Here is a 22,554-nt window from a genome sequence, read left to right on the forward strand (position 1 = left end):
TGGGTGATACGACAGAAAAGGACGTGCGCTTTTTCGTTCGATCATAGGGCTTAACACTCGCTTCCATCGGGTTGATATCGCAGACAAGTGGTGAATCCTGGTATCTGGCACCTTATATAACTTAGTGATACCATTATGTAAATGCATGTCTTTGTTGATGTCAGGTGTTTTCATTAATTCAGGGGGGGGGGGGGGTAAGGTCTGTAATTAAGGCAAGTGGCGTGGTTTCGATTCCCCGCCTATAAGTGACAAAGAATAGGGTCGCCTGCCCACTGCTAGGACCCCTACACGCAAATGATTTATTATTATTGAAATAACGTGAATCCCTTTGTTAGTCCCAAAATGACCTAGTTTGTGTCGAGTGGTCATTAAACCACGTTTATTTCTCTCGCTCTTATTATGACAAGTGTGGGTTGTAAAATATGTATACATCAGATCGCACTATGTCAATCACTAGTAAATAATTATCTAGTCTGACCCGAAAAGGTCACTGTATATACACCTTGTGATAAATCTGAAAGCTCATCATAGACGACATATGAGATACACGAACTGGGGCTCTTATGTCTCGAGTATACATTAATTCCAGGCGGTCGGCTACGGGAAAGCGACAAGACAGTATTCATGACCTCGTAACATTTTCTTCCTAAGAGAATATATTAATGTTAGTTTTTTTGCCGACGGCAATTACGGTTGGCGAACGCATTAACTATGGAAACGCTAAGAACAACGATGTTGTTGCAATAACTTGTCCACGACACAAAGAAACCAAATCTCATTACAAGTTTGTGTGTTCAAGACATAACTTGGAAATACGTTTACATTATAGAGTAAAATTACTCGAGTAGCACAAAAGGAGCTCGATCGGCATTTGCGATGATAAATGGACAGATAGAAATTAATATCGTAGATACAAACAAAATTCTTTAAGGATGATTTATGTAAGTGAAATGAAATGAAATTGGGTTTAATGTCCTACTGTTCTGCTCCTACATTGTGCTGGGGGGGGGGGCAGCGGTGCTATGGCCTATTCTTATATCGAATATTTTTGTGCATGCCAATGTGTGCACGAGACATCGTTTTTTTGTCCCATCTGAACGTCTAGACAGCTGTCCTTGTCAGGTCCTCCCGTCCCAAACCACGGACAAGGGGACCCCATGCCGGAAAATCCCGATGAAATTTCTCGGTCAACACCAGGAGCGAACCCGCTACTTCCAGACTAGCGAGCCGGCGTCTTGGTCACTTAGCCATCGTAGCTCTCAGAAATATGTAAGAGATAAATTTGCCTACTGAAGGTCTTTCATCTGGCTTCAAATTTTATATAAACTATTATTTAGACCATCGGATGATTTAAAGGAATAAGAATCCGCGAGATTCAAAAAATCTAACGTGAAATGGATAATCGAGACTTACTCTCGATTGTTAAGTACTGTTGCTTCCATAAGGAAACATCTACGCTACATCTTGTCAATCCCTTCAAACACACATAACTTCGCTCAGAATAAAGTACATGAAATATATGAATGACATATTCAAATATTCATTTTTCATTATCTATTTTTTAACTATTACAGCCAGAACGGCCATAATCTTACATAATGTATCTTTAAAGGAATCAAATTTCTTTGATTTGGGTAAAAGAATTCCGTAACAGCACCGAATTTAGTTCAAGAGACTGTGTCCTTTTAACAACGAAATACCCTTGATTTTTTTATTCATTTTTTTTTAAAGATTCAAAATTAACTGTAATGGAATTCTTTTTTTTATAACAAGTTAGGATACTGCGTTCAAGGTTAGCCATAATCTACAACTTGTCGGTTACTTTAGGTAGAAAAAATCTATGTTTCAGCTTTCAAGGACTTCACAATGTGGATAAAATGGAAATTTATAGTGTCAATTAGATAAAAAAATTAAAATATCGAATAGTTTGTATTAAAAAAATAACGTACAGATTTTACGTTCTCTTTCCATTGGTTTCCTGACATTTAGATATCCAACCGGGAAATCTTATCTTTTCAGTTTCCACTCAATGGTCTTCTTACATTCGCTCCGACGTTAATGGTTCCAGTACAAAAAATTATCATGTAATATTTCCAATCATTTCCGATTTAATCTGGTGCATTAATATGAGCTTTTAAACGGATTGAAAAGTTCGTCTTAAATGTTAAACTAATATATACCGCCCACCCAATATAATGTAAAATTAATCTTTCATAGCAAGTTGTTTTTCTAACATATCTAAGAAACCAATCCCCATCATCTCAAGAGTCGTTTTTTTGCATTGTTTTTACTGTCTCTGCGACAGGGGCAGTACCTCTGTAATAAGATCTTACTTAAAGGCTCAATACCACTCTTGTTGTAACTGAATAATATGTCCCAATCTTTATTCTGGTCAACAAATTGTACTATTTTACAATATTCCAATTAATTGGTGATACAAATTTCATCTTAACACACCTAATTTAAAAAATTGGAAAAATTCAACTAAATGATTTGAAAAGCCTAACGTAAACCTTTTCAAATGTGACTTGGATTTAAAAATATTTTCGAACCCTTTGGACAAGTAAAATAGGATTTAATGGATAATTTACACAACAGGTAAGACACTTACACATCTAGTACTTAGAATAAGGCTATTTTTTTTATTTTCTGGAGCTGTCAAGCCAGCAAGAGTGTTATTGTCCCTTTTAAAAGTCGGACCTGTCTAGCGGTTTCAGGATCTGCGAAAATTGGTTGAGCGATTCTGAAATTCCAAAAACAAAACAACATTTGTCTCATACCACATTGTCTCCGTAGCATATTCCCGTCTTCATTAGCCCAGTCGATGCGGAACAAAAGAATGTTAACCCCCATTTCATTTTTTCTCTTCAAATTCAAATTACAAATTTTCCTCTTGTCTTTTGTCTTAGTTTAATCTTTACAAGTTAGATTTCTCTGAAGACAGTTGATCAAAAACACGATAATCTCGTTTTTTTAAGTGGATTTCATTTAATCAATCTCGACTTCTAATCAAATATGTTTTCCCCACGAAATCAAATGTCTTTGAGTGCTTAACATGCCCCATTAAGCAGGGGTTTACCAGGAATAAACGCGTTGGAATTAGCCTTGAAGTGATGCGGAAATCGCTCGGATACACAGGATCACTGTACAGACACTAAACGTTTGTCAAATGAAGGTTCGGATCAGAGAAAGCAATGAGTGCTTTCGTGCGTTGAATAAGTAATTAAATAAGATTGGCGAAATTTCTAGGGACCATTAAACACACGATGAGACCAAAGCCGGGTAGCTCTGTTTCTATAGATTATCAGAAAAGATTGGATTTGATTCGCCCTAAGCGTTATCGTATTCTGTGAAAGAAAGTGTTTCCATTATGAAGAGTTTAAATGGTCATTTCGATTGGTTATTAAAATATACTCTACTGATGTATCAATCGACGATTACAAATTTCTCCCAAACTGGACAACAATTAGTTGTAAACTTTAGCCACTAAACTTGCTGTTACTTCCGGTTGAGAACAAATTTTGAATTATTATTGCTCAGCTTTGGAGTAAATCGATTAATAAATCGGATGACTCTGATAGTAATAGTTTTAATAGTAAGTGCAGGGGGGCTGCACCACACACAATTTACACAAAAACAAATACACGGACAGGGCATCATACTCAGGAAAACACAAACATACAGACAATCCAAAAATTGTGAATGGATCCAAACTACAATCTGATTAAAATACAGATCTATGTTTCGTTTGGGTTTTTTTATACTTTCGATAGCCTACACTACATGAAGATCTGACAAGTTATAGTGGGGGCTCACGTCAGGGGTCAAACGAGCGGCTTTTGACCTATGACGTCAGACATTGATTAATCAATCAGCGTTGACGTTTCTAATGGTTTACACACAATTCCTTGCTTGAAAAGGCCAAGAACCGGTAATATAACAACTCTTCCAGATCCTATAGGTGTAGTAAAGACAAGTAAAACAAAATTTTGAACTATAAAAACGAAACGAAATAGGATCTGTGTTTTAATCAGATTGCATCAAACTACTGTGTAGGTTTAATGATACGGCCCCAATTGGGATTTGCTTTCAATTTTGCTGTTTGAAGCGTATATGACCGATTATACTTTCCTTTCAACATATATGTAACACGGGCCTTGAATGACCTATTCTGTTTCAATCAAATCAACCATCTATACTAATATTTGTGACTTTTGTTTGTTTGCCTGTCTGTTCCGGGTTGGCGGCTACACTATAATAGGGCTGTCCCGGGGCTGAAATTTGGTGCATAGGGGTAACTACCGCATTAATTATCAATTTCATCATTATATACTGCACGGAGAGTAAAGAAGGAAAATCTCCACAAAGCGAGATATTTGATCAACGACAATGTAAATGTTTCTACCAATCGAGAGGCTAACTTTATTTATAGATCCTAAAAACATAGAAACATTTTCGTGCACGTAAAAGATCCCTTCACAGTTGGAATTCGAACTCCCACAAAGTCCATTGAGTGACGTATGCTCGTTTTCATTAGCCCGTTCGCTATACCCCATTTCATTTCATTTCGAACGTATAAACATATAACACAATTTATATGGAAAATAATCACTGGTTTGTATACATATATCTCGACGTTTCGATACGTTTTCAAACACAAAAGGCTAGTTACATGCCGTTAACTAATTTTGTGCATGAAAACAATAAGAGAACACTTGTCGAAACGTCGTGGTATATGTGTACAAACGTCGAACTATATTTGTATAAACCAGTGATTGTTTTCCATATAAATGGCTGTGTATTTATTATACCCAATCAATAAATGCCATATTGATATTAATATGTTTTAGTTTAGTGATCTCAATCTTATGAGAATTTACTCGATACAATAATCGAATAACCATATGCTTATAATATGTCTATCTTCAGACGTAAATCGCCACGATTAACGGACTATAAAATGAATGAGGCACTACACGCTAAACAACAGCAATCAGACAAACATGCGGACAAGATAGATAAACATTACAAGAACCTTGCAAGTAATAAACATCAAATTTCAATTCAAGTGAATGAATCCGGGGTCAGTGTTAAGCGTCAACTGTACAGTACTTATTTCAAGCAAATACTCGAGTAGTAATCCACAACTAATCGAACTATTTAGTGATTTGCCTTAGAGTAATCTCATCACGCGGCGATTATCCAGTCTTAATGAGAAATAACATCTTCTTTCTGCAGGGTTATCCATTACGCCTGTATGATTCAAATACGCCGGATAATACCGGAATTTATCGCTAAATGCCCATCCATCAGAGCTGCAAAGCAAACCTTACCTCTTGAACAACATCTTAAGTGTACCTATCACCTTCCCTTGGGTTTATGTTGGATGCATTAATCTATTATGTACGATTTAGAGAAAGGACTGATCGTTCCTGCTATAATAGTTCAAAATAGTTAATGAAAAGTGTTTGAACGTTATCCGACTATATGACGCAGATGATCTAATACATGCAATAACTCAGAAAGTTGAATCTGGGCTTGTCATGTAAATAAATGTTTAAATAATAATGTGTTTAACATTGGAAAACAGAAACAAAAGACCTGCAATAGGCAGATGAAGCTCTTGCATTACATTTTTTAAGGGTAGTTATTTCCAATACATGCATTGCCATATTGATATATTATATGGAAACTAGATACACCCAATATTAATAAAAAAAACTGGATTCCCTGAAAATCACACAGGAAATAACTTGTAAGAGTGTCACAAGGCGGTTCACTTGTTGTGAAGGACTCAAACGTACAACATACTCCATGATTATACGGCGAAAAAAGAAGTGGACAGAGGATAACTGAGACCTATTTGCGCATCTGATATATCATCATAGATGTTTATGACAATATAACAATATCTATTGCATTGCCACAAACGACGTTAAATGTTAATCAGCGACGATAACTTTTGTTAAAGGGCACATAGCACTATTCTTTAAGACATTAAAATATATACGAAATTGGTTTAAAAGAACAATTTAATATAATAATGATTGTATCAAGGGGATTAACACCCTTATTCAAATTTATATCGTAATTTCTAATCATTTAAATTCGATGAAATACGCGAGCAGTCCAAATTTAACGACAGTCGTTTGCGCCTGCTTAGTCCATTCTGTGCGTTTTATTTTTTAAATTATTATTTTGTCAGATGTGAATCAGTCATTTTTAAATTGTCTTCTGGGATAAGTTTTTCTTTGTTCATTACAAATGGCAATCGAGCCATTACATCCGTAGAATACACGTACTGATTTTAAAATGTTCACAGTGCCTTAAATTGTTAATATTTTCAACGACATAGATATTGATTGAAATGGACCACAGTTGAACTCTAATTCGTGTTTGTAATTTTGAAAATCATGGATAATACTGAATAGGAGGTTAGCTGCTTTAAAGATGCATTAAGAATCAATTCCGCCTATTGGAGTTCTTTTTTCTAGCTTCAATTGTTATATAAATTATTATTTAGATATTTATTCACATGACCAGGCTGTCTGGGACATTAAATGGATTATAATCGGTTAAAATGTATAACCAAGACTTTGTTTATTATCGAAACAATCGACATAATCAAGAGTAGTTAGGATAAATCTTGTCAAAACTTCACAAATTCATAACTTCGCTAGCAAAGGGTAATTTCTGATACACCGTAGGTCCGCATAAATACTGCGTGTTTCTGATACGTGTTGGCATATTTTTTGTTGAAACTATGCGTTTTGACATAATTTTTGTTGAAATTATATAACGGATTGTCTGTGTGTGTGTGGGGGGGGGGGGGCAAGGGGAAACTTGACGTGGGCTTTTTAGTCCATATATTTTATAATATGGTCTCACGAGGAAGGAAATGAATGAATTAAGCGTTGACATCATCTCATCATTAGTGGGTCATTTCTAAAATAACACATAATGACATTTTTCTCAATAATTTGATTGTCTACGCTATGCTAGTTAGTAGTGGGAGGAAGAGCAGATTACTCACTTGATATACGTACCCAATATGCCACAGTACGTGGAGAAATAATAATATGATTATCCACTGCCGCGACAAGTTTATATGTTTACATTTTGAGCCCACTTAATTTAGTAATAGGGGAGTGCAGAAACCCCACCAGTTTAGGAAAGATCACTCACTTCGTATATTTATCCAAATTAAATATGATATACCCAACAGGATCAATGTATATTACGTGTCAATGAGTAGGATCGCCTGTCTAACATTGTGGGTATTCTCCGAGCCAATCGCCCCGGCACTTCTAAAGGCCCCTACGCGCAAGCGAGTTAGTGAAATAAATTTACACCATGTTAGTCTCAATATGATCTAGGTTCCATCGTGTGAACGTTAAATCCTCTCTCAATTATGCCGCCCACATGCTTATGTTTAAACAATTTTTAAAACAGGGTTGTGTAGCCTTTACATTTAAAAGTTAGAATTAATTACGCATGTCATTTTATCAGGAGGAATCTATTGTGCGAGCAGAGGGTCAACTGGAACCGACCTTCTTTAGCAAACACGTTCAGAAAACCAAGATAGACCAGCTTTTCAGAAACGTTTTCTCGAACACATATAGACGGCTGAAATATTTTTAACTGATTTATTTGGCTGACCTTAAACTTGTTTACCGACCGCTGTTTTTTTGGGTTTTTTTTTTTTTTTTTTTTTTTATTAAAGCCGTTTAAGATTCTGAATGCAAATAATGCAAATAATTCTGAAAATTTGACAATAACTAATATAATTCCTTCGCAAAATATAAAGAAATTCAACACCAACGAGAAGTGTGGATGTCAACGAACTTTATTCCTGTGCAAAATAAAAAAAATACTAATGGAAATGAAAAGCGTGGATGTCTGTCAACCTGAAAAAAGTGCTACTCCATTATGGAGAATGCTTGGGGAAACACTCCTGCTAGTTGATATATGTTCCGTTTAACCTATTTATACCGATCATTAAAGATGCATTATGTAAGGGCTAAATATCTGCCAATCGCAAGTCTTTTGTTTGACCTTTAAATTACTGACAATTGCAAGTCTGGGCCCTGTTTCACTAAATTTTAACTAAAGATAAAATCGAAATTATAGTAGATACTTCAATATTGATTGGCTAAGCACTAAAATCAATCTAATATTATTCAATCAAATTACTAAAATCTGGATTTTATCTTAGTTAAAATTTCGTGAAACAGGCCCCCGGTATCTAAATTATTAATTAGACATTTATTGAATGACATGTCCATTTATTTTTCATTATCTATTTGGGACGATTATAGCAAGAAAAACGAGCGCTTTTTCTAAATCTTACATAATGCATCATTAAATCAAGTTGGCCCCAATATTCGTTTACACCTGTAAACAAAGGGTGTGTTCCCACTTAGCCGGCAGACTGTTAATCCTTTGATTGATCTTAAAACTATAGTCTGTTTAAAAATAGTCACTCAAGAACTGTTCACTAGTGTTCAGCGTTAATGAGCTCTTAAACCCTCTTAATAAAATTTATTAACCAACTAATTAATGACATTTTGAACACAGTTCATGCCGGCGTTATGATTTCAAACATGAATTCAATTCACTATATTAATATAAAAAGATGGTCGATCTGTGTCGAAATTATATTTATTTTAAAATGACAAACGTTCAGGTTAATATTCTCTTTATCTCCAATAATCGAGGTGGCCGATATTTAATACACAATGGTTATATGCATTTTTATATGTGTAAATCATTTAATGTTATTTAATAAATATTAAATTTGTTAAAATCAATATATTTTTATATGTGTAAGCTATTTAATGTTATTTAATAAAAGTTAAATTTGTTAAAATCAATACAGTTTTAGTCTTAAAAAAGATATGGACTATAGTTTATAACACCATTGTTCTAGGATTAACTCTGGATTAGCGGCAAAATTTGACATCAAAGCCTGCCGGCTAAGTGGGAACACCCCAAACAAAGAGAGAGAGAGAGAGAGAGAGGGGAGGGGGGTAACGTCCACTCGACACAAACTATGTCATTTTGGGACTAACACATGGTTCAATTTTATTTCAATAATTCGCTTGCGCGTATGGCTCTTTAGCAGTGGGAGGAAACCGGAGGACACGGAGAAAACCCACGAGGTTGGACAAGCGACCCTACTCCTTGTCACGTACAACCGGGGAATCGGAACCCCGCCAGTTGCCTGTACCTATAAACAAACACGCTTTACCATTCAGTACATGTCGGTAACAACATACCTTAATTACTGGCCAGGACTTCTAAATGTCTTCAATAAAAAATAAAATTGATATTGTATACCCCATTTGGAGACAGGGAGAGAGAGGGGTGGAGCTTAACGTCCACTCGACAAAGACTCTGGACGTTGGACAGGTGATCCTACTCCTTGTCAGGTACAACATTTGGATTGAAACCACGCTATTTGACTCGGTGACAAAACTTATGACCTGAAGTGCAAGCCTTAATTTCTTGATACGACCCTCTATATGGTGTCTCACATTAGACAACTTCCGGTTTCGATTTATCGCAAAAGACCAATTCATTAAGGGGAACTAAAACATTTTTGCTAGCAAATAAACAATAGTGTGTTTTGACAGACTGTTTTGGTGACGTTATCAAAGATGGCGTGGGTTTCGTGTAAGCGTGGTTGGAGTTTGTGCTTGATACGTCTAGTTGTACACCGCTACATCTTCTGACGTAATTACTCAAGCTTTTTCAACCATGGTCTCCGATATCTTGCCGATATCGCCCGAATGGCATTTTGAATCTAAACTTATCAATGTATATAAGATGCTGTTTGTACATCCGATGAGTCTTGACTTTCTTTTTTTTTTTTAAATATCATCCCTCAATCACTAACGCCTGAATTGAATTTCTTCGTAAAAAAAAATGGCCGCTAGGTTCACAGTTTATCAACCAAGTTTAAAATTTCATGTTGAGGCGTTGATTGGTAACTGGAGCTTTCCGATAAGTTGTCAGGGGAGTTCATATTTTAATGAGTTCATGTCGAATCAAGAAAAGAAATGTGACACTAAATTGAAAAACAAAAAGCTAACCCAGAACCATGTGATTCGTCGGAACCATTAGTTTTTGTTTTGATTTTGTACGTATAGCTCTAAATTCTATAGAAAACTAATTTGAACGGATCTATAAGTTAATCTATATTCTATGACAAATGACAAGCTAGGCTCTTGTGTATATTCTCAATATCTAGTTTACTTTCACCATAATTCCTTCGGATCTTTGTTAAAGAGGTAGCATGCGAGAGCTAAATCTGTCTATTGCAGGGCCTTTTTCTGACTTCAAATGTTATATAAATTATTATTTAGACATTTATTAACATGACAAACGGACAATCAACTCTCTATATCATGCATGACATTACGCTGGTCTGAATATTGATATTACCAATGAATTTAATTATTTAGGTCTGTAAAGCTTCATACGCTATTTTAAAAACATGTAACGAGAATTATTTTAACAAGGAAACTAAAATCTCCATATTTGATACATCACGTGTTTTAAGCTACGGATTTGAAATCTGGGGCTTTCATAAAGCGTCAGACGTAGAAAGAATTCACAGTTCATTTTGAAAAATAGTCATAAGTGTTCGTCAATCCACGCATAATTGTATAATTTATTATGAGCTTGGTTGTTATCCGCTATATATTATTAGAAAAGTTATAATATTCAAATACTTTATTAAGTTAGCTTCAACTACAAATCAGTGCATCTCCTAGAATTACCTGTATCAGTATACTGTATTGTTAATTTTTCTCTTTACGTAATATATTTATACATTTTAAATATATCAAAAATTGTTGCAAAAATTAAATTACCTGCACATAGTCTAAATATAGAAAGTGGTGGGTACAAAATATAAAAAGACAAAACAGAGTTTGTGATTTATGTAGCCTATCAGAGATTGAAGACGAAACAGATGTGGTTTTTTTACACAGTCGCTGGGTACGGAAGCGTATAGGGGCCATGCAAAATTTTATAGAACGTCTCGAGATCCTGCGATCCTGTGATACTTTCTCGAAATCCCGTGATCACCTGTTAATTTTCTCGAGATCTCAATTTAATCTTCTCGAAATCCCCTGATAATTTTCCTGAGATATTGACATCCTGTGTAAATTTTCTCGAGAATTCGAGTTAATGTTCTCGAGATGTTGACATCTTATGTAAATTTTCTCGAGATCCCGGGTTAATATAAAACTTTACATGATAGTATCTCCACGTTGTGAAGCCACCATTCGCCCAATACTTCGCACCAAATTTGATAAAAAAAAAAGTACTCTAACATTTTTTACAAAGGAAAACTGCTAACTAATGAAAGAATAAACGGACAATCGATAGGATACCCATGATTTACACTAAATTTGAAATATGATTAAAATCGATAGGGTTCATCTTCTTATGGCCCCAATACTTCACACCCAATATGAAATTCAAAACCCTGCCACGTTAGCTTTAATGTGTGAAGCTTTGAATTACAGACATGCTTGTTAAATTATTCCAATTTAATGTGTGGGCGACGTTTAATTGAAAATGTCATTTTTTGCATGGTTTTCAGACCATATATTGTTTTAGAATAAAGCTAGATATAGAGTTTATTGTCTTGTGGCACAAATGCTTCGGAGCAGATTTTAAATAAAAAATCTTGAAAAACTCTGGGCTCTAACACGTTCACAAGGTTTACCGGAAAATAGGAATTTGAACGATAGCCACGCAAAGTGTGGAGATACGCCCACGCAGCATCTATGCCTCAACAGCAAATTATTCGAAAGGAAAACTTGGTTGTTTAATAAATTGAATAAGGATCTAGCATTCATCAAGAAATTTAATCTTTATCGTGTTCACGTGATTGTTATATCTCTGGGACAGAAAACCTTATATTGCTGAAAATTAACAGGGGTCAGTCATCTTTGTCGCGGAACACTGAATATCGAAAATCCGTTAAAAACGAGGTTTCAAAGAATGGAGAGTATAACTCCGGAACGGAAGATCGCTAACCATTGAATATGAATGACCCCAAAGCTTCACACACAATTGTAAAAGCGAAGCCTCTATGACGTGAACAAGGCTTCCAGGGAGGTAAAGGGTGTGTGTGTGGGGGGGGGGGGGGGTACATTACGGAACAGAAGGTCAAAGAATGTTGTATATCGATAGGGTTCTTCCTCTCATCGTCACATTTGAAAAAAATACGGACAAAGAGGGTAACTCTCGAACAGAAGTTTGCGAAGTACTGAAAATCGAAAGGTTCTAGTGCTTCACACCACATTTGAAAAACAAAATCAGTTAAAAACTTTAGCCTCTAATGGGTTAACAACTTTTTCGGAAAAGGTGGACAACTCCAGAACGACAAGGTGCGCTAGAAGCGACAGGGACCGCCCTCTCATGGCACCAATACTTTACACTAAATTTGAAACAAATCCGTTAAAATCTGTAGGCTCTATCGTGGTATTAAGGTTTTGGGGAAAGTGTTGTGTGTGTGTGGGGGGGGGGGGTACACTACGAAACGACTGGTTGTGGGGCGCTGAGAATACGTTAAATCTACGCGCACGCATAAAAACACCTGAGATCTCGAGAAAATTTACATAGGATGGCAAGATCCCAAGAAAATTCACTCGAATTCTCAAAATCGTTAACACAGGATGGGAGATCCTCGAGAAAATTATTAGGGGATTTCGAGAACATTAAGTTGAGATCTAGAGAAAGTATCACAGGATCGCAGGATCTCGAGGTCTTCTACAAAATTTTGCGTGACCCCTATACGCTTCCGTAGCTGGGTTGTCTCACAATCGCTGTATTTTAGAAACATAACCTTTAGAAATGTTCATACAAAATGTTTTAAATTATCGGTTCAGTCTATTTTTTCAGCTTTATTTCGTAGAAAAGGGAATATTGAATAGTTATGACGTTATTATTTATTAGGAAAAGGAATAATGAATACTAATGACGTTATTATTTCGTTAAACAATCAATCATGTACAAACATGCATGGAGTAAAAACATACATTGCCGCCATTTATAGCTCCTTCAACGGCCCACGTTTATCAAAAACAGCATTTTAAAACGACATTTCTTACATTATATTATATTGCAGTAAAAATTGCTTTTGTTTGCTGTTAGCTAATTTAAACTGACAGGTTATTCTTATCCTTTCTACAGCCATTGGTGTCACGCCCTTTTCGTATCCGACAAGCTCACACACAAGTTAATATATATGTACTTTTGTGGACATCTGTTTACAGAGTGGTTATATGTCGTTGGGGGGATTGGATGACCGAATGGTTAGCACGTGCGCGCTGTATCATAAGGCCTGTCATTGAGTCAACTGGCGTGGTTTCGATTCCCTTGTTATACGTGACAAGGAGTAGGGTCGCCTGTCCATCCTTGTGGGTTTTCTCCGGGTCCTCCGGTTTCCTCCCACAACTAAAGACTCCTTCGCGCAAGCGAATTATTGAAATAAAATTATACCATATGTTAGTCCCGAAATGGCCTAGTTTGTGCCGAGTGAACGTTAACCCCCCCTCTCTCTCCTTCTCTCTCTCTCTCTCTCTCTCTCTCTCTTCCATATATATGTCGTTGGTTGGTCATTTAAGTTCGTTAAAGAAAAAAACAAAAACATGGCTCGTGATAATGCATTCTTGGATACAGTTTGAGGATGTGATGTGATGGCCTGATCATGTTCTATTGGATACCAAATAAATGGCACTCACTTAAGTATAGGCACATGAAGTGGGTTCCTGGTGGCTCAGTGAATAAGGGCACTGGCTCGCTGACCTGTGGGTTCTGAATTCGATCCAGATGTTTTCAGCGGTGTAGTACGGACGGTTTGGCGAAGAACAGCGTCTAGTCATTCGGAAGGGGTGTTGGCGTGCACGTAAAAGAATCCTTGACAGTTGAATTCGAAATAAGAGTAGGCCGTAGGCGCCGGTTTTCGGGCAAACTTACACTCATAGCACAGTATTTGGCGTATGGTCGGATTCATTAGCCGGATCGGACAGAAAAGTAGGAGGTTAAACTTCATTTAATTTTATTCCAGGTACATAAAGATCAGCCGTTATTTAAGGAACTCAGTCGGTCCTACATGACTATAATCTGGGGTTTTTTTTTAATTCAATCCCGACCTCTCAAATCGTAAACTGTTAGTCGAGATGTCGCCACCTTAAAAGCTATTCGATAATAAGCGGACTCTCGTAAAGGTAAGCACTACTAGTAAGCTCTGTGAATTACTAAGAGGACATATTCATGGCTTTAAGCATCTTCGGTATCCCCAATGGTATCTTCGGGTCTACTCCACAATACCCTGGGTTTATTCACGGAGTTTTCGCAAATTCAAATTATCTGCCCTTGATCGTAGGTTTATTCTACGAACAAATCAAAAAAAGGTTTACATACCAGTCTTATCGACATTGTTTATCTTCACCACAATAATCTTGGTTGCAAAAAAAAACGCGAGTTACTTCCCTTATCTCACTCGATTGGTCGATAAAAATAGCACAAGTATTAAAGGCGGATAATTTGACTATGTGTCTCCCCCATGAATGAACCCAGGGTTAGTGGAGGGTAACGGAACCATATCACTGGGGATACCGAGGATCGGATTTGAGTCGAATGTATGCATATTTTTAGTGGAATATTATTTCATACGCCAAAAGGTGCACCGTCCAAGGTACGTACTAGAAACACTTTCCCGGTATTAGAACCCCGGCATATTTTAGTATTTGGCCGCACAATTGGTCCACTCCAATGAAGAAATCTAATTAATACTATGATGAAAGACATTAGACTGAAATTGACTTACCTGCGATGGCTAGGTTTAATATGAAGAAATTCATCCGCGATCTTCTGTTCTTAGATAGGGATATAGACACGATAACTAGACAATTGCCAATTATAATCATGGCGAATAAAATACACAGGAACGTTATTTGTTCACTCTGAAAAAAAAAAAACATTTTTAAATAATAAAACAATCCAAGCAATTTATAGAGTTATTGTGATAGGAGAAATAGCTCTGCCAAATACATCCTCGGTTACCCAGTGTACTCATTCCGTTCTACTCCACTATACCCTGGGTTAATCTATGGGGGAGTTACGTTTTCAAGTTATCCGCCCTTGATGATTGTGCTATTTTTATCGACCAATCCCATAAATTGTTATTTGAAAAGGAAGTTGGCAAAGGTAAGTATCTCTCATCGGGCAATGTTAGGAGTTGGCCTATTCTAAATGCGTAATTATTAACAACCAATTATATATTGTGTTAATGAAGACCAGGCGTTCATATAACAATGTAAGGTCATTAGTTTTATTTAGAATCGTTCGTTCGTTCCCGGGAATTTTATGTCCACGTGATATCGTAGACAAGTTATTGTGAATCAAATTGCCAAGTATAAGTTCAATAATAATAAATATAACAGAATGACATATTTCAGACAAAGAACGAATAGTAATAATAATAACAAAAGTCAAACGTATAGATGTTATACATATTTGAAATCAACAACACATACTACAGATTTTGATAATACAATTAAATATAAATAAATTATAAATATATACATTATTTACATAAATCATTCAGTAAATGGACATGAATATGGTTATCTACCCTTATAAAAACGAAGGCGAAACGATTGGTTTGTAAACTGTTTTCTGATTGGTTCGTAGACTGTAGCTACATTCTAGGCCAGGGCAGATGATTTGAAATCGTGGAAACCCTATGGATTAACCCAGGGTATAGTGGAGTAGAACAGAATGAGTACACTGGGTAACCGAGGATGTGCCAAATATTGCTCATTGCCGAATTTCAACATCGTGCTATAAATCGTATGATTGATATAAACCGATGGTGTGATGCTGTCACCCTGCACATGGTGGTGTGTGAATGGTTTAAAGCGTGCGTGTTAGATCATAAGGTCTGCCATTGAGTCAAAAGGCGTGGTTTCGATTCACCGATTCTACGTGACAATGAGTTGGGTCGCCTCTCTCTCTCTCTCTCTCTCTCTGGAGACAACATTTAAACCCTTTAATTTAACTGTGTGTGTCTACTTCAGTGGTGTATTTTGATTTGTTGGTGGGGAGGGTGGGGGTCGTGATATAGATTTAACAAAAAGCGTCCAATAGCAAACTTGAAGATTTTATAACCTAAATAAATTTAAATCGGACCCAATAGCAACTTTTCTGCCCCCACTCCGTTTCGGAAATCCAGTTTACGCCCACAGCATGCAATTTAATCTACGGTATTCAAATAGACACCAATAGAAACGTCAAGAAACATTTCAATCTGTGAAGTTTTTATGTTCAAATGCCAGAACTTTATCTAACGAGTTCGTTTTTTAAGAGAGATCTGTGCTGGCCAACAAACTAATCGCGATTAATCTGAGGCACTCTGGCTAGTTTCAGATGTGTCACGACCTGACTGACACAGATCAACGAGTGGCTTAATTCAAAGTCACTTTTCTTTCCGCCATTGCTTCATTTCAGGGCGATTGGCTTGTGCCACTCTACTACAAAAACAATTGTAATTAAATATATGAGTGCAGATATTATCGCTAAAGGTTAAACGAATTAAAAATCCTATTATCATAACCATTGGTTCAGTTCATCATATAGACGTCATTGAGGTTTCGATGTCACGCGATTCATGTACGATTCATCAGAAACGATTAAATGAAATAAAACGAAACGAAGTTTACTTATCTCCACCAACCGAGCTAATGAAGACGGAAATGCAGCATGCGCTGTGCTATATGGGAAAATTTTCCCTGACAGCGACTCCTGGGATTTTTCTCGGTCAACACCTGGATCAAACTCGGGACCACATCATTAGTGATCCAGCGCCAGACTCACCGAGTTTCAAATGGAACGGCTCGTCAACACATTTTTAAAAAAAAATTTGTTAATTTACAGCCGCGTGCTGCATATTGGGTCTCCGAATGCCAAAGGCGCTATTTTCCCAAGAATTAAATTGACTAGGTCGATAAGAGAAGTTGGTAATAATTCTGTGACAGTACAAAATCAACTAAACAGACGTCCTTGTAATTATCCGACAATACAATATTTTAAGAATTATAAAATGTTAACTCAATATGTGCCAACCAAAATCTGTTCAAACACAATTAAGTATAATTATATAAGTAGCTCGCATTTAGAAGTTGTTCTAGAAGCAACATAATTAGGCAAACATTAAAAGCGTCGAACAACAATTTCTCAAATCTGAAAATTATTAGAGATAATCGATTTCTTGGTAAATAATCGATTTGGTTGTATTATCTTAAACTAAAATTATATATGAATAAAATATGAGAAAATGAACAGTTTTCTGTTTGAAAAGCAACTAATTTAAACAAATATTTGTCATCGCCTTAATGTCTTTAGTTGAGATATATGAAATATTTTCCTGGAAAACATTTTAAGATAAATATGTTTATAGTTAAGAAAGAAATCAATTTCTAGTTGTATCCCAGAAGTACACTTTAACCTATCAATATGCACAGTTAACGGTACAATATGGATTGCTTCCGATTAAATAAACATAGGTGGGGGGTTGGGGGCAAATTTTTGGCTCCCATCAGCAGCCCATGTTCTGCATCATGTTGTCAGTAATGTCTCTTGATGTATTTTACTATTTGCAGATTTGATTTGCTGTGTATATTAACTATTCGTTTGTGGTAAACTAAATTAAATCGTTTGGAATGCTCGTAAAGTAAGTTCCTCCCAATATTTAACGTATCAGTTAATATGACACAGGGTTTAACGTCCTACTGTTCTGCTCCTACTGGGCTAATGAAGACGGACATACGTCATGCAGTGTGCTATGAGGGGGGTTTTGCCAGGAGAGCGGCGCTACGGCTTACTCTTATTTCGAATTCCAAGTGCCAGGGATTATTTTACGTGCACGTCCCATCTGAACGACTATACTTTGCCCCTTTTAAGGTCCTCCGTCCTACATCACTGACCGGGGGGGGGGGGCCGGAAAATCCCGACGAACTTTCTCGGGCAGCGCAGGGATGGAACACGGGACCTCTAGGTTAGCGAGCCAACGTTCTTCTCACCGAGCCACCGAGGCTCGCGCCACAGCTGGAACAATGGGCCCTGTTGTGCTCTTGTATTGTATTGACAAATTATCGGATTTCTATAAACGCTAAGAAAAAATTATACGTTATTACGTGTAAATGCCATTAATATCACTTCTGGAAAATGTATGAAAAATCAATTTTTTGCTAGTGTGCACCCAGGTTGCGCAAGCAGCAACGCAATGTAATAGACTACATGTAGATGTACCAGTACCGTAATGCGGACATGCTTCTGAATACAGGGTTGTGCAACAGGGGGTGGTCACACGTAAACTGTAGATCATAAGTTCGGGGGAAAAGGGTCTGGAATTTGAAAGGATGGGGTCACCTATCGCATTCTCTTTTCTTCTAGGGGGAGGGTGGGGGAATGGTTAACGCGTGCGCGTTGGATCAGAAGTTCCGTCATTGATTCAAGTGGCGTGGTTTTGGTTATCCCTTGTACGTGACAAGGAGTAGGATCGCCTGTCCAACCTCGTGGGGTTTTTCTGTGTTTCCTCCTACAGCTAAAGACCCTTACGCTTGCGAATTATTGAAATAAAAATTGAACCATATGTTAGTCCCGAATGGCCTAGCGAATTATTGAAATAAAAATTGAACCGTATGTAAGTCCAGAAATGGCCTAGTTTGTGTCGACTTTACAGATTCAACCCTGACTCTAAATCTAGAATAATTACTTGCTGATAAGCTTAGTGTTTAAGATTCCCATTATTCACAACAATTACGGCCCTATACACCAATGTAAACAAATTGATAGGTCAATGTGTAAAAATGGAGTACAGCATTAAGAGTATATAAAAAAATGGTTATGCTTATTTGTTTTTCTTATTCGATTTTCTTTAAATGTACATATTTGTCTAAAACAAATATAAACATCGAGTTATTGATGTAGTTAATTAAATGTTTTAAAGCGTGACTTTGAATAAATAATTAAAATAAGGAAAGACATTCTTTAAACAATAACATCCCCGTAAGAAATATTTTCATCACAATTCTAAAACAATATTAATCGTGTTGTTTGCGTTTCTAAAAGCCTGCACACAACAATGATTAAATTTTCTTCGATTTTTAATCGCCCACGGGCCTCGGATGATCATTGGTCCGTGGTAAATTACAGTTTCAATGCATCACCGACAAACCATCTATAGGTAGCTAAATATCTTTCCAAATCTACTTTTTGATACCGGAAGTGTTGTTTTGTTTTGTTTGGTTTGGTTTTTTTTTTTGGGGGGGGGGGAGGGGCTAAGTCCAATGGATAATTGATTGGCCATCAATGCGTACTCCGGTAGCTCTAGTTTTCCCATCCTATCACAATCAACCCCCTCGGAACTGCCCCCGTTCGCTACTAATTTTTTGTGCATCGATTGACTGATTTCGATTTTTGATATGATGTCACAATTCCAAGATGGTGGCGATGACTTTTCAGTGAGTAAGACACTGGCTCGCTAATCTGGAGGTCCATGTTCGGAAAAGTTCCTCGGATTTTTTCGTGGTAGTTTGTGGTGTCACTGCATGGAGTTGATATATGATTGCCGTTCGTTGCAGATTTTAGTTTAATGTCTCAGCAGTGGCTATATCTTCAAATATAAACGTTTCAACGAAAGCAGATTATTATCCCACAAAACCAACCAACGTATATCTATATAAACAGAAAGTGTACCGTATACGCTATTGTCTACGATATCACCCTTGGTGGAAGTATACGTAAAACTCAAATGACCATACGCTCAAATGACCATACTGCTTCTGCCATAATGGTCCAAATCGTCTTGCGTGAAAACTTACACCATTCCAATCCATCAAGTATCGACATTTAATTATACAAAAACTACGGTGTAAAACCCAGCATGAAAAGGTTATTTGTCCGATGTCTTTGATAAACATATAATTTGGCACCATTTTCGCATTAAAGGCACTAATGTGCTACTTGCCGCATCCAATTACAACAAATTGATAACCACGAACACTAATAACAGAGTAAAGCAAAGGTTAGAAACCGGGAGAACAGAACGATAGTCTACAGTTATTCAATTTAGATATTTCATACTGGTTAGCGTTATCGAAAAAGAGTGTGATCGGGCAAAAAATACAACTGCTATAAAATTGATTAAATACTAGGCCTTTAAAGTAATGTATTTGGATAAATGGAGGTCAAAAGTGTCTACTTAAATGGAAAAGAACGGAGATAGTTATTATTTTCTAACACAAATCGACTTCTATATAGTTATCCTAAGATCGATTGGTTTGGCATCTCAAGAACAAAGTTAGCGGCTTTTATCAAAGACGGGAGTTAATAGACACCTTTATTACTCTTGCACTTCGTTTTTGTAGGCGGTAGATTCAATTACTTTAACCCCTGTAGCTTTCTAAGTGTAAAACAAATAAGAGATCAATATATAACAAAACATGATGGTGTTTCCATTAAAGAGCAACGATTTGAAGATTGTTACATTTTATTTGTGCAAGACGTGGCAGATTGAACAGGGGTCTAATCAAGACCACTCCATATTAGATTTATCATTTCGTTTTGAACTTGATATCTTCTATTGAAATGTGTTCTACTCTGAGGATATTGCTACTAAATGAAATGTGGTTTAAAATCTTACTGTCCTGCACCATGCAGTGTTTAAATTTTGCCTGGACTGTCAGTGGCTCTTTTAGGTGGGCGCCAACGTGTACACGGCCCAACGAGTAGACGCTGTTTCTTGCTAGGCTCTCTGTTCTGCCCCATTGACAAGTAGAAAACCAGAAACCACGCTGAAATCCCAGTGGTGGCTCCCAATATTGCTAAGAGAGGGGCCCCAATTAAAAATGGTGCTCAAGGCTGAAAATTGTTTGAAAATGACAAATCGACTATCTAACAACAGTGGAAACTGTAATATGAACAAAGTGAGCTTAAATCAATAATTTACGCACGTAGAGCTGGACATTGCGACAGCAGTAATGATATGACACGTATCACAACACATTTGTCGAGATACGATTCGAATCTCGATATATTAAGATCACAAAAATAAACCAGAAAAACAAGAACTTGGTAAATAGATTATTTTTTGTATTTTTAATTACGTAGCACTTATATAATCTGTTGACGTGTGTGGTTTTCAGTCAATCTGATTAAAACACGGATTCCATTTCGTTTCGTTTTTATAGTTCATAATATTTCGCTATACTTGTCTTCACTACACTAAGATCTGACAGAGTTGTTAAATAACCCGTGTTCTGGTCGATGTGAGGGATTAGCCAATCAAATGGTCTGTTGAGTTAAGGTCTTGTTGTCGCAGACATTCGCCGCGATAGAAAATAAATCAAATCCGAATACCCAGCTACAACACAAGACACTAACTGATTAATCGATTAACACACGGCATATGGTCAAAAGACGCTCACGTGGCACCTGATACGACTCCCCACTACAGACGGTAAGATCATAATGTAATGGGGGGTCATCGAAAGTTTAACAAACGAAACGAAATATAGATCTGTATTTTAATCAGACTGGGTTTCAGTGAAATACGCGTCGTTTTGTATTAGAAATTTGTCAAATTAAAATAACAATACATAACATAATGAAAATGAAATTGTCAAGTAGCGCGATCCGTACGTCATGATATACCGAGTTTTAATGAAAGGTGAACCGCGATACGTCAATTCAGGGTGTCAACGGTATGACGAAACAGCAGGTAGTAATTAACTGCACAATCTGGTTACAACAAACCCACAAGAATAAAGTATTTTTTCTCGCTTTAACAATCTTCAAGGTACATAATAAAGAGCTGCTTAAAGGTCGACATCAACTTGTTTCCAGTAACCACAGTCTTTGACTTAATTTTGTCTCCATTACCCGAGGCAGCATTTACGACACCTTCTACGTATATTGACATGTCTCAATAAAGCCTGGAGCTGCCGTACATGTGGTTATTGGGTAATATATAAACGTATACATTAATAACGTGCATTATCACCATGATGGTTTCCCCGAGATATTCGCTAAATTAAAGATGGGATCCCTTCGTCCTTTACAACAAGTTACAAATATTTATAAAGAGGGGATCATAATAATGAAATTGGGAGATTAAGTGTTCCCTTATTGTTGGTTTGTTTTTCATTTTGAATGAAGTCAGTAGCACTACAGGTCCGGGACTGTGCAGCGCACTGAACGCTTACGGCTAGCCCACGGATCCATCTGATATGTACGTTTGTTGTGTGTGGTGTTTGTATTTTGTGTCTTGTCCGTATATTTGCATTGGGCAATTGTTTATGTGTGGTGCAGTCCCCCTGCACTTACTAATAACAGTTTCCATTAACGAGAAGGGTCATCATTGATAATGGGTAGCGGTCTTTAAATAACCCAGTGCGTGATATTGTCCATACATCTACCAATCATGAAGCACTAAAATAATCTCATGTTAACTAACTGTGAATTACTTCA

The 22,554-nt window shown here is 36.7% G+C and overlaps 1 protein-coding gene across 1 annotated transcript in view; it reads right to left on the bottom strand.

Moving 5' to 3' along the window:
* The window catches only part of LOC126832690 (cardioacceleratory peptide receptor-like), a 37,406-nt gene extending 22,401 nt beyond the window's left edge, over window positions 1–15,005 (bottom strand). Inside the window, exon 1 of the mRNA XM_050563556.1 lies at window positions 14,852–15,005. Within this exon, the coding sequence (XP_050419513.1) occupies window positions 14,852–15,005 (154 nt within the window). The remainder of the gene's footprint in view (window positions 1–14,851) is intronic.
* Between the last annotated feature and the right edge of the window lie 7,549 nt (window positions 15,006–22,554).

Source organism: Patella vulgata, chromosome 9 (genome assembly GCF_932274485.2).
Source record: "Patella vulgata chromosome 9, xgPatVulg1.2, whole genome shotgun sequence".
NCBI classification, from domain to species: domain Eukaryota; kingdom Metazoa; phylum Mollusca; class Gastropoda; family Patellidae; genus Patella; species Patella vulgata.